We start from the raw sequence: 20,867 nt of genomic DNA, 5'->3' as shown, positions 1-20,867 counted from the left end.
ATTTGTAGAAGAACCAGAGTTACAGACATAGCTCAAAGAGTCGCAAAGCTGAAGTGGCAATGGACCGGGCACATAGTTCGGAGAAAGGATGGACGTTGGGGTCCCAAGGTGCTGGAATGGCAGCCCCGAACTGGTAAGCGCAGCGTTGGTCGGCCCCCAACGAGGTGGACAGACGACATTAAGGGCGTCGCAGGTAGCCGCTGGATCCAAGCGGCTCAGAACCGTGGAACTTGGAACTCCCTACAAAAGACCTATGTCCAGCTGTGGACGTCTATCGGTTGATGTGATGATGATGATGATGATGATGACGATGAAGTAATAATTTATTTTTAGTAATTGCAACTGTGCATCGTAGGTACACTTAACATAGATTTTTTTAGTTTTTTTATTCCAATACAAGTTAGCCCTTGACTGCAATCTCACCTGTTGGCAAGTGATGTAGCCTAAGATGGTATCGGGCTAACCTGTTATATTAAGCCCAAACTTCTAGTAGGTTTATACGCGACATCGCACCGGAGCGGTTAATCGTTTAGCGGCAAGTCTTTGTCGGTACGATAGTACTTAGCCACGACCAATGTCTTCTACGAGAACAGACCAGAGAAATAATTAAGGAATCATCCTGGGCGCTCTAGGGTCCGAGCGAAACGTACCTAGATAGTGATCTCATAAACTAACTTCAACGTCGACGATAAGAGAGCCGTAGGCTTATTGGCTAAAACGCTCAGGCCGCGATTGCCAGAGTACCAGGTTAAAATCCTGTCGGTTCCGAAAAGTTTTATATGCATTTTTAACTAATAATTCCTCCAAGTGTAAAAACACTAATAAAAAGTGATTTTTAAAGATCTTTGTTGTGTGGTGTGTAACTATTGAAGAAATCATAAATGTATCACCGTGCAGATTTGCCTGATATTCATTTTGTTTGTTTGATGAAAGATAAAATCATGATTGAAAGAGATAAATGCTTAACAGAAAACTCAATAACTCACAACATATAATAACGATATTACATACATACAAATCTGTTAAGGAAAGTATCGTTAACTAGCTGTTGCCCGGGTTTTTGTCCGAGTTTAGTACATTCTTTCGAATCCCGCGGGAGCCGTTTGTTTCCCTGGAATAAAAAATAGCCAATGTCACTCTCCGTCCTCTCAACTAACTCTATGCCAAAACGTTTACTCAGTTAAGGAACGACAAACGAACACATTTTCGCATTTACAATATAAACATAAAAATAGGATTAAAGAAATTAAAGATTTTAAACTAACAATTTCGTGGTTAATCGACATTTGTTAAATATAGTTCAACGGTTACATACCACGATATTATTTTTGGATTTGTCGATATTTCGACCCAGTTGCATGGATCGTGGTCGCGACGGGACTGCGTAGGTACGAGATGTCAAGTTGGATTTCCCGTGCAAAAACAGACTACCCGCTTTCGTGTCACACGCACCCACGCAGTCCCATCGTGACCACAATCCAGGATTAAATAAACATACATACAAAACATGCATACGTAATATATTAAATAATAACACATCTAAACCTAATTAAACATGTTATTTTAACTAAGTAAAAGTTTATTATTTATTTATTACTATTTGCACATCATCACATTAAGGAAGAATGGAGAGAAATACATTGGAGTGGAAGCAAAAGGCGACCTTATAGCGTAGTAGCCATCTCTGCTTTCGGATTAGGACAATATTATGAGAACAAAAAGGTGTTGTATTATAAAAAATAAGCTTAATTTGCTACAAGTCAAAGTCACAAATATCTTTATTCAAGTAGGCCCGGCCCATAGGTGGCACTTTTGATCCGTACATAAGAATTAAACGGTAGTGAGACGATGGCGATAACCACATTCGTAAACATAAAACTAAAGCTACGAGGGTTCCAAACGCGTCCTGATCTAAGAAGAAGCCCACAACAAACTTAGCCGGGTGTTTTTTTTTGTTATCACCATCTCACAATGTCATTTAAAATTATTAGAAGAGCAACCTGGTTAGAGCAATAATTCACACCCAAGCTTTTTTATCGATTACGTAGTCCTTTATACTATAATAGGACTTTTCTATAAGCTTACTTTTAATACAAACTTTGAACTTTTAAAGAGACATCTCCAAGATGAAAAATTAAGTGACTTAACAATTATTAATTGTAAAGTCAACATCTCCCGAGGACGCTCCGGTTTCGGAGCGAAACGTGCGTAGAGGGGTACATTGCCGAGGATCTGTTTGGTGTGGAGTATATGGATTGAACATACAGATTCTCCTGCTTTTCACAGACTATAGCAAATTAAGCTTAATTTTTATAATATTTCATGGATTTCCGCAAAGTAACGCCTGCTTCTATCCAATATTTAAAAAGGCGTTGAAAAAGGCTCCGTTATTTCGCGTTAATCTTCGAAATGGAGAGTTTTTAATATGCTGTATAACATATATGTTTATATGTATGAACGCCTTTGGTTACGCTTCCATGAATCACGAATTTTTCGATTCCTTAACCCCACATAAAACGTTTTTTTATTTTTATTCCACTACAAGTTAGCCCTTGACTGCAATCTAACCTGGGCGTAAGTGATGATGCAGTCTAGGATGGTAGCGGGCTAACCTGTTAGGGAGTATGGTAGTCATACCAATCCCTAATCGATTTCTACGCGACATCGCACCGGAACTAGTGCTCCGGCATCGCATCGCATGTCTTTAACGGTAGGGTGGTAACTAGCCACGGCCAAAACCTCCAACCACGTAAAGCGGCTACTATGATTATATAAAAAAAACCTTCATTTTACTACTAATAAATATTTTTTAATATATCTCTGGCATTAATTAATCTACTTAGACGATTATTCGATCGCCGAATCTGACTTAGGAATAACTAAAAAGTACTTATTGCTTGTAAAGGCATGTTATAAAACGATTGTAAAATCTCGTTACTTCTTTATAACTTAACGTAATTAATATTTAATACATTGACATTGGAGTGATACTAATATATAAAGCGAAATAGTTGCGACAAAAATAAATTTTACGAACTCTTAGATGGTGACTAACGATGTTAGGCGCCATCTAAAGTTACGACACCGGTTAGGCGGTATTTAATGTTTAGTGAACTCGTGAACAGACTCTTTGACAAATGAAAAGAATATAAATTCTTTTTTTTTTTTAATACAAAGAAAAAATACCACACCTCGTCAGAGAAATAGACAAGTTGTTATTTTTTTTTTGTTTTTACAGTATTTGTCATTCCGTCTTTTTTATTAACTAGCTACAATCAAAATTTATCAATGCAGGGTGTTAAATCTATCCGAACTTAGCTGATACAATTTAAAAATAAATATATAAACTAGCAATATAAAAAAAAAAATCTTTAAATATATTTATTTAAACTAAACAAAAATTCATTTACTAAGTGATGAGGTTTTCAGAATGGCCGCCATAAGCTAAATTACTGAAATGGTAAAAATAAAAAATAAATCTACAAAAACAAAACAAAAGATATGTTTTTTTTTTAATTTCACTATAGGTTGGCCCTTGACTGCAATCTCACCAGGTGGTAAGAGATGCAGTCTAAGATGGTAGCGGGCTAACCTGTTAGGGAGTATGGTAGTCACTAGTCATACCCCTAATAGGTTTATACGCGACATCGCACCGGAACACTAAATCGTTTAGCGGCACGTCTTTGTCGGCAGGATGGTAACTAGCCACGGCCAAAACCTCCCAGCACATAAAACGGCTACTATGATTATATAAAAAAAACCTTTTTTTTACTACTAATAAATATTTTTTAAAATATCTCTGGCACTAATTAATCTACTTAGACGATTATTCGATCGCCGAATCTGTCTTAGGAATAACTTAAAAGAACTTATTGCTTGTTAAGGCAGGCTATAAAACGATTGTAAAATCTCGTTACTTCTTTATAACCTAACGTACTCGTAACTTAATATTTTATTTTACATTAATAATTGAGTGATACTAATATATAAAGCGAAATAGTTTGTTGATTTGTTAACTTATAAGCTACTGGTACAACTAGCAATATAAAAAAAAAAAAAAAAATCATATATATATTTTTTAATCTAAACAAAATTTCATTTATTAATTGATGACGTATTCAGAATGGCCGCCATTTTAAAATCGCCTAGCGGCACGTCTTTGTCGGTAGGATGGTAACTAGCCAAGGCCAAAGCCTCCCACCAGACAAGACCAGAGAAAATTCAGAAATTATTTCCCAAATTACCCCTGTCGGGAATCGAACCCGAGACCTCCCATTTAAATTCACAGCGCTCACCGTTGCTCCGGGAGGTCGTCGTAAGTTAGACCTCCCATCATAAACTGAATACAACAAGCTAAGCGTTTCTTTACAACTTAATAGAGGTGCAGTCTTTTATAGTAATGGCAAAATAGAAATTATTTAAGTAAGTCTACACGGTATCCATAATAAAAACGATATTGAGTCTGTCTGTTAGTTCGTTTCAGTTAATCTCCGAAACGGCTGGACCGATTTTGACGTGTTTTTCACTGGTAGATAGCTAATTTTATTAGGAGTAACTTAGGGGTTCCGCTAAAACAATGTCAAGGTATTTGTTACATATTTTTATACAAATGTCGTAATGCCCAGGAAAGTAGCGCCAAATAAAATATGAAATTTTTGACAATTCAGTGACATACAAAAAATACCTAATACTTTACAATTTACATACATATTCTCATACCTACCAAATATACAATTTTCATGAAGATCCGTCGAGGCATTTGGGAGGAGTGCGACCACCGTGACGAGAGATTTCTTTATATCCGATAGTTTTTCATATACCAAAATTGTATACGCTGTTTAACCAACAAACGAAAAAATAGCGCAGGCAGGCTATATGACGTGGAGTGTTGAGATGTACTGTCTAAAATAGCGAATGAAACCTTATGGTTAACCTAGTAAAATATTATGTTAATTATAAACAATGTTAATTACTAAAACTCTATGGGTACCTCCGTTATAATACAACGAAAATTTATTTCATTTTGCTTACCGTCCAGAGTTATCTGCTCAGTAAAAGACTGCTTGCCACTATCGTTAACTGCAACCTTTATTAACTGCTCGTTAAAACACTGCACATCTTTACCACTAACTGCAACGTTGTTCAACGGCGCGTTGTATAACTGAGTGTCGTTACCGTCAACTGCAACTTTGTGCAACTGCCCGTTGTTGTTACCGTTAACTGCTACATTATTCAAGTCGATGTCACCACTCACTGCAACACTGTTCAATTGCGGGATATATAACTGCATCACGTTACCAGCAACTGCAACGTTATTCAACTGCGCGTTGAAGTTACCGCTTTCCTCAACGTGGTCCAACTGCGCGTTGATGTTACAGCTTCCTGCAAATCCGTTCAACTGTGGGCTATGCAACTGCACGTCGTTACCACCAACTGCAACGTTGTTGAACTGCCCGTTGATGTTACCGCTAACCCCAACATTGTTCAACTGCGGGCTGTATAACTGCCCGTCGTCACCGCTAGCTACAATGCTGCTCGACTGCCCGTTTACACCATCGCTAACAGCTGCGTTGTTCAACTGCTCGTGGGCGCCGTTGATGACTAAAGTGACGTTATCATATTCGGTTAGCTCAACTATCGGTGCAGGTATATCAAAATCGATAGAGTTGATGTAATCCTCTTCAATATCTATGCTTATGTCATCGAAGCCGTTGTGATGGCTGAACGCACTCGTATTGAGTTGTATTTCCAGGCTTGAATCTTGGAGTGGTACTCCGATGCAGTTATGATTTTCAAATAACGAGGGTAGGTCGAAATCTTCTTCGCAATCGCTGCAGTGAAGTGTACCTTAAAAAAACATCCACATTGTAAACAGTTAATGAATAGCTTAAGTTGTGGAGTATTAGAAGTTCTGTTTGGTTGTCGGTTAGTTTTTTTAATAGTTTACGGAACTAACAGTTAATAATAATAATAATAATATCGTTTATTTCTTTCATCGAAATTGCACATATAATGAGTTGCGTCTCCTAGCTAGATTTTATCTGTGTTAAGGATAACCAGCCCTCGCCCCCGGAACATACATAGACAGATTGAAATTAAGACATTACTATTATGTAGTTTTAAAAAATAGTTAGTAAGTGTGTCTGTGTTAGTGTGTGTGTGTGTGAGTGCGTGTTTGTGTTTGTTGTGTTATAAAATTTTTGGGGTAGGGTTCAAGTAACAATGACAATCAGGGAAATTAAATTAAAGTTTGTAAGAAATCCCACATGATAGCAGTTGGGTTTCTTACCAGGGTATGCATACAGCGGGGAAATTGTATAAAACGGCAAAAATCCTCCTCCCATACGAGTTTTTTATAAATTTTAGGGTAGGCAGTGCTTTTATGCATGTATGAAGTGCACGCCACTGCATGATAGTGAGTTGAAAACCGCCTCTTATAAACATAGCCACGCATGCGAGGAACACGTCGTACGATGGGCCACCCTGTGTCAATTTACCGGTACCAACCCTTTACCGGCCCACTACAGATAATGGGTCTCGTCCCACAATGTAAAGGAGTTAAGGTCGCTGTCCACCACGCTGGCCCAGTGCGGATTGGTGGACTCCGCACACCTTTGGGAACATTACGAAGAAATCTCTTGCATGCAGATTTCCCTATGATTTTTTCCTTAAACGTTGAAGCAAGTGATATTTTAATTTACTTTCGCATGGAAAAGAACATAGGCTACCTTTTATACCGATTCCTCAGAACGCTCCCGAGGGAAAATTGAAAATGGTTTACGAGCTAGGCCGCGGGCGGACAGCTTTGGAATGCATTACACTTATGCAATGGAAAAGGACGTGTACTTTCTATACCGATCTCTCAAATAGTTCCCGTGGTAACATTAAAAATTGTTAACGAGCTAAGCTTCAGACCCAATTCTGAAGTCTACGCAGACGAAGTCGCGGGCTAGAAGCTAGTCATATATATACATATACTAGCTGACCCGTGCAACTTCTTTGCACCAAATCGTTTATTAACGGAAAACACAAATAAAATGACATTTTCTAAAAATGAATCCTAGCTAGATAGATTTATAGCCCCCGAAACCCCCTGGTATGTATTTCATGAAAATCGTTGGAGCCGATTCCGAGATTCCAATTATATATATACAAGAATTGCTCGTTTAATGATATAAGATATACATAAATTATCTATATATATATATATATATATATATATATATATATCGTGTTGATTTGATTACTTTTTTTTATTTATTGTATGGAAAAGTGACGTTTGACAGCAGTGTTTGCAAGATTTACGCCTGTCGCATTGCTGTCGCGAGATACGTAATCACCCTGCCGTTGTACCTTTGCCTTTTCCTTACAGGAAGAATACTATATAAATATGTTCAGAACTAAAACAAATTAGGGGGCGTTCATAAAATACGTGAGATGTTCAAGGGGGGGAGGGGGTCGAGTCAAATCTCATCTAATCTTAATTTGGAGAAAGGGGGGGCAAACATTACGCAATTTTGTTTCTGATTGAAACAAAAAAAATTATACTATTTTGGTTCATTTAATCCAGATTGAACTTAAGATTGAATCTTAAGCGTAATCGTAATACGATTAACGTCAAATACTAATTCGCTCGAAAAAAAAAATCATTAATACTTCGACGACATTTACTGACTGTCAAACCACCATATTTGTTTTATAGCAAGAAGCTCAATTTTGAAACCCACCGGTTGGGTTGAATAAAATCTCACGACATCTCACCGGGGAGGGAGGGACAGAAAATTAAAAAAAAAAACACCTAACGTAATTTATGGACGCCCCCTTACCATCATGCTAACAAAACTGCCTTTGCCTATACGTTAATTTAAAAAAAAAACGATCTTCGTTTAGACTGGCCAGAATTATGCATAATCTGTGGTCGACATCAGTTCGAGTGGCGATTCAATTAAAAATGAAAATTAGGAAGATTCAAGATAACACAAGAATTATGACAACTTCGGGAATTAAAAGGAACAGATCTTTCAGTAAGTGTCAAGAAGAATGAAGATAGAAGAAAATAATAAAGTTAAATTAAAGGATCAAAAGGTTTGATGTTTGAGTTATGCTTTAATTCAGGGCTTCCCAACCTGGGCGCCGTATAAAGTACAAGTTCGGTTCCGGCGCCCGTCCAGTACGGATGTCTCGTCTATCGCTCCTAGCGGTGCGATCTTCTTCGCGTGCTCCAAGTAGTGTCCGATTGTGTGTGTTTCTGCGTTGTGGTTAGTTTAGTTTAGTTCCAGGGTCTAGGATTCTGTAAGTACACTAGAATAATTACCATAGGTACTCACACTCGTCACCTAAAGGCGAGGGCTCATTAGGGCCACACCTTAGGAACTCACCTCCCTGCTTCGGCAGGGAGGCACTGTATTTTGAATTCCGCGGCCACTATGGCCGCGTTAAATGCTAATTTCAACCTACAGGCCCTCATCAAGGACCTGCAGGTAAGAAACCCCGACTACCTGAGTCAGTTCATGACCCAATGTGGTAACCCCCGCCCCTTCCCCGCAGGACACCCCTCTGGGATTCCTGGAAACACCCCTGTCCCCCGACCCCTCCGAGCAATCTGCAATGGAGTCAGAGCCGCAACCGCAGACCACGAAGCAAAACTTTGTGGCTGCACCCGCCTCTTCCGATATGGAAGACGATGGTTTTCAAACCGTCGCTTCAAAGCGCCAGAAGCGTAAGCTGAAGGCAACCACGGCCAACCCACCTAAGCGGGCAACCACTAAGGCAACAACGGCCAGTCCCTCCCCCGCTCCCTCTCCTTCACAGACCGTTGTCGAAAACTGCGATGAGTCTGAAGACTCTCCAATGACCGACGAACGCCGCGAGCGAGTCCCACTTCTATTTATTAGAGAGAAATCTGCCTGGGAACGTATTATTCCACTTATAGACGCCGCGAACATCTCCTTTAACGGAGCTCGCTCAACGAACATTGGCATCAGAGTCCAATGTCCCAGCTCAACCGACCATCGGCAACTTTCGGCCCTCCTTCGCCATGAGAATGTAGGATTCCACTCCTACGCTCTAGAGGATGAACGCACCCTACGTGTCGTCATCCGTGGCCTTCCCGTAGAGCTCTCTGCAGAGCATATCAAAGAGGACCTTCTGTCCAAAGACCTGCCAGTACAAGAGGTACATCGTATGTACCATAATAAAACAAAGACTCCCTACGAGCTGTGCCTTGTAATTTTGGATCTCAGCCCTCAGGGCAAAGCCATATTCGATGTCCGCTCGATATGTCGCCTCACAGGCCTCAGGGTAGAAACTCCCCGTAATCGCGGCGCGATCGGCCAGTGCCATCGCTGCAAACTTTACGGCCACTCTGCCCGCAATTGCCATGCCCGCCCTAGGTGCGTCAAGTGCCTCGGCGATCATGGCACTGCCGATTGTCTTCGCAAGGACAAAACGGTAGGGCAGCCTAGCTGCGTCCTTTGCCAGACGGAAGGTCATCCCGCGAACTATCGCGGATGTCCGAAAGCCCCGCGCAAGCCCTTACGTGGCAGTAAGCCCCCCGGCCGCAGACATCCCCCTTCCCAGCCTCAGAGGCCTATCGAAAAATTTGTTCCCGCGCCGGCTCCAGCCACCAACGCCTGGAACAAACCCCTGCCTAAGTCGGCAGCACCCACCACAGCCTCTAAGGTTACTCCACCAACAGTGACTAAAGCCGCTCCCCCCAGCCAACCCGCTCCTAAAGAGCCCACAGGCTCGGGCTCTATTACAGAGAGCAAATCAGTTAAATCCCTCATGAAGGTCATAGCCACCTTCGGCAGGGCTGAATTCGCTCTCTGCATGAGCAAGCTCAATGATCCACACTACTGCAGGCTAACTGCTTGCATCGAACACGCCGACCTTATCCTGGCAATTGAAGCTACTACACCATAATGGGTAGTACGTCAATATTAGGTAGATACAAACCCCGATCTCTTAAAATCGCGTTTTTCAATGCAAACGGCCTTATCCAACAGATTAACGAAGTTAGAGAATTTGCCTGTGCACGCCAACTAGACATATTCCTAGTGCAAGAGACCTTCCTTAAACCTTGCAATCGTACGCCTAAAATATCAAATTATAACGTTATTAGAAACGACAGATCCCACTCCGCTTTGGGTGGAACTTTAATATATTTTAAAAGGTCTCTTCACTGTACTCCTCTCGAACCTCCCGACTTAATCAACATAGAAGCATCCCTTTGTCAGGTCAGTATGACCGGCCATACGTCGGTCATCATAGCATCTGTATACCTCTCTCCCTCTAAAGACTTGCTGGAAAGTGATTTCCGCGCACTTCTAGCTCTAGGCGGCTCCGTCATCTTATGCGGAGATCTTAACGCCAAACATACCAGCTGGAATTCCCTTGCCTTAAATACACGAGGACGACAACTATACAGACTGTACAACCTCTGTCCCGACCTAAGCTTTGATATCTTAGCCCCGGACGAACCCACTCGCTACCCGTTTAAAAATAACTCAAACGACAGACCAGACGTACTGGACATAGCTATTCTAAAGAACGTCGCACTCCATGTGCATTCTTTAGAAGTGCTACACGAGCTTAGCTCCGACCATCGTCCCGTCCTACTCCAGCTAGGACCCCCAGCCGATACTCCCGTTTCTACCAAAACCATCGTAGACTGGAAAAGTCTGACAGACAGACTCAAGACGCTCGAATCTGTGCACCTGTCCGAAATCCCTGAATTTATAGACTCAGTAGAAGATGCCAAATGTGCGGTATCTCATTTTGTGAAGCACATTAGTGAGTCACTGAAGGACTGTTCCCGTACAATTCCCAACGACTTCGGTCGTAGAGAATTGCCGGCGGATGTTCGACAGCTGCTGACACGTAAAAATGCCCAAGCTAGAGCCCATGCCCGTTACCCGACTGACGACAACCGGAGGAAACTCTGGAAACTCCAAAGAAAACTCAGGGCTCGCCTTGATATTCTGAGGAGCGACTCATGGGACAGAAAGCTAGGGGAGCTCACGCCATCCCATACTGCGTACTATGGCCTAGCGAGAGCTCTCAAAGCCGACCAAATCTCAGCCACCCCTCCGCTCTTACGCCCAAATCTCCCACCCGCCTTCGAAGATTCGGATAAGGCCGAATGCCTCGCAGACACAATAGAATCCCAATGCACTCCTAGCAATGTGTCTATAGATCCCGACCATGTTAGGCTAGTCAATAGCAAACTTGGTAGCCTTGGTATCCCCTCTCCCGACAGCGACCCTATAGCTCCCACCTCCGTCGACGAGGTCCAAGCGATTGTCAACAAGCTGCACTCAAAGAAAGCACCCGGTCCTGACAACATCACCAATAAAGCATTAAAATGCCTTCCCCCACAACTATTTTACCTACTGGTACTAATATTCAACGCCCTTCTGGCAGGATGCTCTTTCCCCACGGAGTGGAAAGAGGCAATAGTTATAGGTATACGCAAACCTGGCAAACCCGCCAATCTCCCTACCAGCTACCGCCCGATTAGTCTACTCAACTCCTTAGCAAAGGTTTATGAGAGAATTATACTGGCCCGACTCAAAGCCATCGTAGAAGCAAAAAAGCTTCTCAACGACGAGCAATTCGGCTTTCGAGCCAAACACTCTAGCATCCACCAAGTGCACCGCCTGACGGAGCACATATCCAGAGGTCTCTTTGAAAAAAGATACCCGCTGCTCACAGGAGCAGTATTCTTCGACGTGGCCAAAGCTTTCGACAAGGTTTGGCATGCGGGCTTAATATATAAGCTTCACGACCAGGGCATCCCAGATAGAATCTTGCAACTGCTAAGAGACTACCTGAGCGATCGCACCTTCCGTTACCGGATAGATGGCACTCTGTCATCTACCAGACCCATACGAGCCGGAGTCCCTCAGGGCTCTGTTCTATCACCCCTCCTATACGCGCTTTACACTAGCGACATACCAAAGAGCCCCTACGTAGAGCTAGCCCAATTTGCGGATGACACCGCCCTCTATACAACATACCGAACCATACCTCGCATCATATCCCGCCTCCAAAAGGCCATCGAGCGCTTAGGCGCTTGGTTTCGCCAATGGAGGATAGAGGTGAATCCGGATAAAAGCACAGCAGTGCTTTTCACTGGACGAGCCCGCCCTGACCTCAGGGACAAAAGGGACCTTAACTTATTCAACCGTCCTATACCGTGGCAAAAGACAGCCAAGTACTTGGGTGTAACTTTTGACAGTCGCTTTAACTTCGCAGATCACACTAGCGCAGCCCGTAACAAGGCTGCCTTCGTTCTCGGTAGACTCTACCCCATGTTAAACAGACGTAGCAAGTTGTCACTTCGTCATAAAGTGACACTCTATAAAACCTGTGTCCGCCCCATCATGTCATATGCGAGCGTCGCCTTCGCGTTTCGCCCTCCCTCCGCATATAAGAGATTCCAGACTCTCCAAAACCGCTTCATGCGCAACGCTACTGTGTGCCCCTGGTTCGTACGCAACGTCGATCTCCATAGAGATCTCAAACTCCCCACTATTGCTCAATACTTTAAAAAACTCTCGAAAATCTACTTTGAGAAGTCTATCCGACATCCCAACCCTCTCATAGTTGCGGCTTCTTTTTACTCACCCAACCTTAGCGCCACTCTCAACAAGAGGAGGCCTAAACATATCCTTCACGACCCTGACGATCAGATTACTACTGACAATGCTCCCTATCAGAACACACAATCAACCTATGCACAGCGTCTTCGCCGGCGAAGACGAGGTCCCCGACTTCTAACGTCAACCGGACGTGGGCTCGCACCACGTTCTCGGAAGCGTGCGGATTAATCACCGTCCGTAACCCTTTCACTCCAATCGTCGCCTGAGCCGAGGTTCGGCCTCACATGAGGCGCCCTCAGGCCGACGATCCCTTCGCTTCTTCGAGCCCTAGGGTTCAAACTCTTCCTGGCAGAGCCCCATTCCGAGGCTCGCCAACAAGCCCGCGTTACGCTGTTAAAATCATTAGGGTTAATCAGCTACACACAATCCAAAAAAAATAAAAAAAAAAAATAGTATAAAGTACAGGGGTGCACCTCGATGCACTTATACTGTACTTCAAAAAATTCAAGAAAAACTATTTTTTGATAGTCTATTTGCAGCGTGTCACGACTTAGCCCAATTGTAAAAATGTGTGGAGGTCACCAAGCTCAGCCATCCATTGTTGGGGTAGTTTATTTATTCTTATTTCTTTTTTAAAATTAAAGTTTTTATTATGGTTTTATTAATTTTATAATGAGGATGTTTTATTTTTTGCACCTATTTGCCTAACTAACAGGTGTCCCCTACCTATCTATGTTAACAATCATGGCGCGGGCGACGCGACAAATAACTTGTAAGTGCGCTGCTAGCTTAAAAAGGTTGAAAACCCCTGCTGTAATTAGAGATACTTAATCAAATATACTCTGTAAGATATGAATAAGGGGTTTTCTTTTTAAAATAATTATAAGATTTATTTGTCAATAATCTTAATCTTTTTTTTTGCATTGCGTCAAACAAGTGTGACGTGTCGGTCTATAATATAAAAAAAAAAAATCTAAGAAGTAAACTCTGACATTCGCATCTATCAAATAACAAAAGAAGGAAATAATATAAAACAAAAATCTTTTAGTAATAAAATAGTACATTTATAAACAAACAAAATGACGAGAATTCAAAAATGTTTATATATTATTATTAATTAAATAAAACTATATGTGCTCAGTAGATCCCTAATGGATCTACTGAGCACATATTACAGATGATTTACAAAATATACCAATTAGTCAGACTATTTATATATATATATATATATATATATTACCTCTAGTTGTGTGGAGGCAATCGAAATTATTTTCTCTCCTTATTCCATGCACGGCCATCATATGCCGCGTGAGACAGTAGTTTGTGGACAGGTATTTGCAGCATAACTGGAAAGGACGTGAGAAAATTATTTACCGACGTTTGCAACTTATGTAATTTGGCTGAGTTTTTTTTATATACCAGTACAAGTTAGTTAGACAGCACTACTATCAGGGGTGGGAAACATTTTTCTCCCGGAGGAAATGGTAAAAATGTATCTTGTCCCACAGTTTCATCAAATCTCCTAGCATTGGCGCACAAGTGAAAATAATATACCTACACATATTATTTCCACTATATATATATACTCAACAATTTTGATATTATTATATAGTTATTAGTCAAGTAATAGCAGAGGGATCGCTTTTTGAATATTAAAGTTTTGAAAAGTAAAAATAAACTGGTAGTGCAGTTTACTAGGCTGCATAAAATTAGTAATTCATTTAAGGTTATCATTATAACAAATATATTTAAGGTGTATATCATTTTCGTTGTGTGTGTGTGTGCGCGCTATCCTGCGTATGTGTGCAATGTAGGAGTACATTTTCCATGTAATTACTTTACAGCCTCAAAATCTCCGTAATTTAAATTTGTGATCCATTCAGTTAGACGAAAGAGAGTTTATTGGAGAGAAGCAGGCGTTAGTTTGCGGAAATCCATGATATATTATCAAAATTAAGCTTAATTTGCTATACTCTGCGAAAAGAGTCGCGGGCTTTTCTTTTAATTACATGGAAAATGTACTCCTACATTGCACACACACAAACGCACGATCGCGCGCGCACACACAAACACACACGACGAACTTTTTTGTTATTTAATTTTATATTTTATTGCCTGATAATCCAATAATTTAGTTGAAATTTCACTATTTTCTTAGGAGGGTCGGGACGTCCTAGCACATGTATATTATTAACTTAAAAGGATGTCCTAACAACGGATCAATATTTTTATAAAACCTTATTATGAATAAGTCATTTTTGGTGCTCCTGCTTGGTGCTCTTTTAACGTAGAGCAAAATCGCATTTTATGTCAAAAATAATATTAAAAAATATAATTTATTAGAGCTCATATTAAAAAAAATAAACACTGATAGCATTTAAACGAGCGAATATGTCTGTATACTAAAAGCGAATATAATGTGGTTACTGAAAATCTTGAAAACGGCGACTATTAATGACCTTCAGATATATATTCGTAGCAGCATGGGAATAACGAGACTACAACTTTTATCGATTCGTTACTTGGTATAAAATTCGCCCATTCAGTATTTCCATTCGCCCGCTGTGTTAATTGGCCGCAAACATAATTTAATGCTGGTTGAAGGATAGCAGTACCTCATTAGCGGTCGCCAAATTTTTTTTATTCGTTCGATTCTAACATCACGCCAAATCCTAATTATAAATATATATATATATATATATATATATATATATATATATATATATATATCACACCAAAAATCATCATTCGCATAGCGTAGTATATAAAGTATATTATGACAAATTGCACATTCAAATAATATTGTTATAGCAAACTATGTAAGCAACGCCAAAGGAAATAACAAAATAATGTAAATCAGACCAAAATTGTTGAGTATAAAATTACATACTAATCTACTGAAAAGCAATGCAATCTCGATAATGGAATCTAAATTACGTAGCGTGCACTTCATACATGCACGAAAGCACTGCATTCCCTAAAATTGAAATATACCCCGGATTTTTGGCATTTTGTGCAATTTTCCTGCTGTATGCATACCCTGGTAAGAAACCCAGTGCACGCCACTGTCAACCAATTACCGGCCACGGGTCTCCTCCCACAAAGAGAAGGGGTTAAGGCCGTTGTCCACCACGTTAGCCCAGTGCGGGTTGGTGGACTCCACACCTTTGAGAACATTATGTAGAACTCTCAAGCATGCAGGTTTCCTCACGATGTTTTCCTTCACCGCTGAAGCAAGTGACATTATGATTGCTTAAAACGTACATAACTTAGCAAAGTGAGAGGTGCGTGCTGGGATTCGAACTCGGCCCCCGAAAGTGAAGTCGAAGTTCTACCCAATGCGCTAACACCGCTTCTAAATTTAAAATTAAAGATTTTAAACTAAGATTTTCGTAGTTGACCAACATTTCTTAAAGATAGTTCAACAGGTACATACCACGATAATATTTTTGGATTTGTCGATATTTCGACCCAGATGCATGGATCGTGGTCGCAATTTAAAGAGTTCCAATTAAAAAAAAACTAATTGTACCCAATATTATAAATGCGACAGATTGTTCGTTTGTTTGTCCTCACTAACCACCCTTCATAAGCAAGCAGTCAAATTGACTTATAGCATAGAGTTAGTTAAACGGTTCGAGAACAGCGGCGTGCACTCTGCTCACCCGGCACACACGGCTATGCATTCAGTGGGAAGATTGCCAAAAATGCTTAAAAGTACTCGTATAGTAGGAATACGAGTTATATATCAATTTTAGGGTAGGCAGTGCTTTTGTGAATGCAGAAAAGCAAACTTTAAAACCACGGCAAAGAAAGAAGCGCGGACCAAAAGCGCAAGAAATAGCCTAGTTATTTAAATAGCCCGGAATCAACGCAAGCAAGCGTTGAAGCAGCATGGTGGGTCTATGCTCTAGAACCGTCTCTCCTACGAGAGGCCTGTTCCCAGCAGTGGGACCTTAATAGGCGTATAATGAATTCACACACACATTCATACGTTTATTAGCTTTTAGATAGTTTTAATTATTAGGCATGCTGTGGTAATTTCTAGAAGGCCTTGGACTCAGAAAACATGGTCGCTGCCCACTGCGCCATTCGTCCGTCCAAAATGAAAACAAATGACTACAAAAGACTTATGTACGATAACACTAGATGATCATATCCTGTTTTTTTTTTTAATTTCTTCCCACTACACGGTAGCCTGTGAGCTTATCTGGTAGCAAGTGTTGATGCTAGTTCTATCTAAGATATACTAACCATTTATGGGTATGGCAGTTTATGTTACATCCGTAACCCTAATCGGTTTCAAAGCGATATCATTTTTGGTGGTTTAGTAGCTAGACACCACCGAAGCCTCCCACCAGACCAGACCAAAGAAAATTCAGAAATAAGAATTCCCAAATTTCTCACGACCTCCACTTTTTTTTTTTTAATATTTAAATAATAATAAATATACTAAGACTTTACACACATCGCCATCTAGCCCCAAAGTAAGCGTAGCTTGTGTTATGGGTACTAAGATAGCTGATGAATATTTTTATTAATATGATATACAGAACTACATATAATATACATTTAAACACCCAGACACTGAAAAACAGTCATGTCCGTCACACAAACATTTTCCAGTTGTGGGAGTCGAACCCACGGCCACGACGCTGCGCCAGTCGGCCAACTTATAATAGCGAAGGCGTTAAGATTATTACAAATTGAAATTCATAAAAATTACCAAGCTTATTCTAATTCCACACATAACACCCCTTCAGACAAAAGTTCGCGTAGCTGTTGACTGTACCTGTATGCTTTGGCAAGTGTGAAGTCCTTACCCCAATTGTCAATTGTCAATGTGAATGACTCAGCCTTTGCCCCTTGCCATGGAGGTACTCTAACCAAAGTTTATTTATAATTAGCTATGTTTGATAAAAAAAACCTATATATTTAAATCCCCTGGGAAAGAAACCCTACAATGTTTTCAATGTAGGAATATTAATTTTCTTACACTCTGGTTGATAAAGGAAATTATTGAAGAGACAAGTGTACAGAAATCAAAAAGGTATTCAACAGTTGCATAAATAATAATATAGAAATCATCTACATGATGCCAGACAATGTCCTGGTAAGAAAAAATAAAAAACAAAACAATAATAAAACGCAGCAAAATAATGTAACAAATATACTAGAAAACTAAAATGACACAACATATTATCATAGCAGTAATAGCCTAGTACCCACTAGGCCATCACTGCCTTCAGTTTTCCTTTTGTGAAGACCAAGTTCAAGCCCCAGTTTTGGAGTTATGTGCGTTTTAATTTAAGCAATTTAAATATCTCTTGCTTTCAACAGTGAAGGAAAACATCGCATGCAAACCTGCATGCCTGAGAGTTCTCCATAATGTTCTCAACAGTGTGTGAAGTCTACCAATTTGCACTTGGCCAGTGTGGTAGACAACAGCCTAATCCCTATGGATATAAATTTATCTTCTCCCACAGCTTTATCAACTCTCAGAGCACTGGCACACAAGAGTAAATAATATACAAATAATATATGTGTATTAATAAACGGGGGTGAACTTCTCCTATTCCATGTTCCAGTGATTTAGCATGTGGGCACGTTCATTATATCCCTTGGCAGGGGATAATTGGGGGGATAAAATTTTTATCTCCCACCACTGCTAGCCCTGCTGGGCATATGCCTATGTTATAGAAGAGGGTTATAGAGCATAGACCCACCATTCTGCCAACCATAGTTAGTTGGTGAGCTGGAGCGTTTGTTATCACATGTAACCAGTAATTACATATAACCAGAATTAACAGCTTAATCTGTGGTGTGCCTGCGGGACAGGGACCAGGTGTGCCCTTCTCGTTCATACACAAGTATTTTGAGGTATTATCATGTAATCTCTAAGACAAGGAGGTTATTTTTTTTAAACAAAAACTCCATTAATTCTAAGAACCCGCCCAAAGTCAGGAAGATGGCTTGGTTGTCAATCTTGTTTTGGCCTGGACAATAACTACTGTCGACTAGCTGGGGACCTTTCCACTTTTGTATCATTTTATAAAAATCCTGTTAGTTTTCTCTGGATAAAAAGTACACTATGCCAATCTCTAGGATGTAAGTTAAATATGTGTGAAATTTCATGATGATCATTTGAGCAATCAAGGTGTGGAAGGTTAAGAGACAAACATCTAACCTGACCCACTCTCTATAGTATAACTTAAATAAGAAAATGGACCAGAGATGTGTCAGACACCAATAACACCAAATAAAAAAAATATGGTGGGCCAGAAGTTGGTGAGGACTTTTTGCATATTATGCAAAAAGTCCTCGCCAACTTATGAAACCTGCTATTATGACAACACAAAAACGTAAATAGGAGAGGATGAAAATTTACATAGGCTGTGTCACATGTAAAGAGGTTGCATTAATCTTATTCATAAATAATATTTAAAGTTAAAATTTACCTCGCATCTATGTTTTGACAAGATAGTCTTCTTTCGATCTATAATTGGTTTCTTTAACGAGTTCAAATCTAAGTTGGTTACATCGCTAAAGTTGACCGGTGAACTTGTTTCTAGCGGTACAATAAGTTTTTCCACAAGAACTCTGGGTTGAAGAAACGCTGGCAGTTTTTCATTAGCATTATAAATAATTCTAGGTGTATGAGCATTATGATCCAATAAAGCCACTGTAACATTTTGTGCATTGACTGTTTGTATATTCTGAGTACTATTTGTAGTAGAACCTTTCATATTCAAAAGGGTCACAGGTTTAGGTAGTTCATTCTTTATATTGGTAGTTTTCAAATAATGGGTCCACTTATGCTGTAACATATCAGTTTCTGTACTGAACTTTTCAAAGCACTGATCACAAAAGTAAAAATCTTTATAACCAGTCATTGCACACTTTCCATATTCAGGAAAAGTGGAAACATGCTTAGCCATCGTCACCCTCTCCTCTGTACTTAGTTCGCAAAAGTTGCAAACATAAACCCTATCCGAACCAACAAAATGGTTTGAGTATAAAGATTCAGGCCGTTTTTTAGAATGCAAGAACTTTATATGGTGTGTTAGACCACATTTGTCATCGAACCTGTCCTTACAAATATCACAAATATAAAACTGGCCTAAGTGTTCGTAGCTGTGGTCTTTCAGATCCAGAAAGTTAAATAAGGATATGTGACATGTTTTACATTCGTATTTTTTTACTGTTTTGCACGTGCTACGTCTATGTTCTATGTACTGTTTTTTATTAGGTAAGAGCAGCCCGCACGAGTCACAGTGCAGTTTTATGTGCACTTTGAAGAACATACGGTCTATAAAATCTTTTGAGCAATAGAAACATATGTAGCACCTACGCTTTTTATGGAACTCCTTCATGTGGACCCTTAGTGAGTTATAATCTTCGTAAATCTTGGGACACTTTCGACACCTGTGGTATTCTTTAACTTCATGAACTATAATTTGGTCGGAAAAGGACACTTTCTTACGTATTTTATTTTTAGGCTTGTAGCATAATATCACATGTTTATTCTCTTGATGGTTTAAGAGCTTTTTCTCACTCAGATACACCTTCTGACAGATATTACACTCATAGCTAGCATTTTTTATGAGATTTCTCTTCAAGAATACCTCTTTCAGTTCCAACAAATTTTCCCGCTTTAATCTCACTGAACATTTCTTGCTGAAATTAGCTACTTGATCTACGGCTACAAAGGTTGGTTCTCTCAAAACTAACGGCATTTTCAGTAAAGGTGTTATATCTAATCGCTCACAAACCACTAAGGGTAATTTTGGGAAACCACGTAGAATCTTCTCGGTTTCTGGCGAGCCTTTAATCTTCTCCGATTCGTACAACTCAAACGAATCTCTGGCGTTTCCATTACAGTTGCTTCTTGACATGAAAATAAAGAGGTAATAAACAGAAAATTGAAAAATTTGCTAAATTTATTGTATCGAAGCAGGCATCAACAACTTTTTTAGACAGACTTTTTTCCACTCAATTCAATCACACAATTTACAGATTAAAAATCAGTCAATGCCACACTCAACGACAAATAAGCAAGCCATAGCGCCAATGACTTCCACTATCAAAGATGGCGCGAAACACGAATATTTATGCCGCCGCGTATATAAAATTTTCGGTTACAAAAATAATAACTGTTTCGAGTGTATTTTTAATAGCTGTGATTAACGCACGGGTCAAAGAGACTTTGGTGTAAAATATAATATAGTTTTGTGTTTATATTTTGTGCAATATTTGTTGTTG

The 20,867-nt window shown here is 40.0% G+C and overlaps 1 protein-coding gene across 1 annotated transcript; it reads right to left on the bottom strand.

Annotated features, from left to right (window-relative positions):
• Positions 1-4,132: 4,132 nt before the first annotated feature.
• Positions 4,133-20,574, bottom strand: LOC120635724. Its single transcript, XM_039906850.1, has 4 exons — positions 19,064-20,574; positions 13,846-13,951; positions 5,032-5,847; positions 4,133-4,902 (listed from the first exon to the last, which is right to left on the bottom strand). Exons 1-4 carry the CDS (start codon positions 20,498-20,500, stop codon positions 4,796-4,798), a joined length of 2,466 nt encoding a protein of 821 aa, XP_039762784.1. The 5' UTR covers positions 20,501-20,574; the 3' UTR covers positions 4,133-4,795.
• Positions 20,575-20,867: the final 293 nt, after the last annotated feature.

The sequence above is a fragment of the Pararge aegeria genome, chromosome 27, assembly GCF_905163445.1.
Source record: "Pararge aegeria chromosome 27, ilParAegt1.1, whole genome shotgun sequence".
Lineage (NCBI taxonomy): Eukaryota > Metazoa > Arthropoda > Insecta > Lepidoptera > Nymphalidae > Pararge > Pararge aegeria.
Note: the sequence above shows the minus strand (reverse complement) of the source record. Positions and strands in the feature narration are given on the sequence as shown.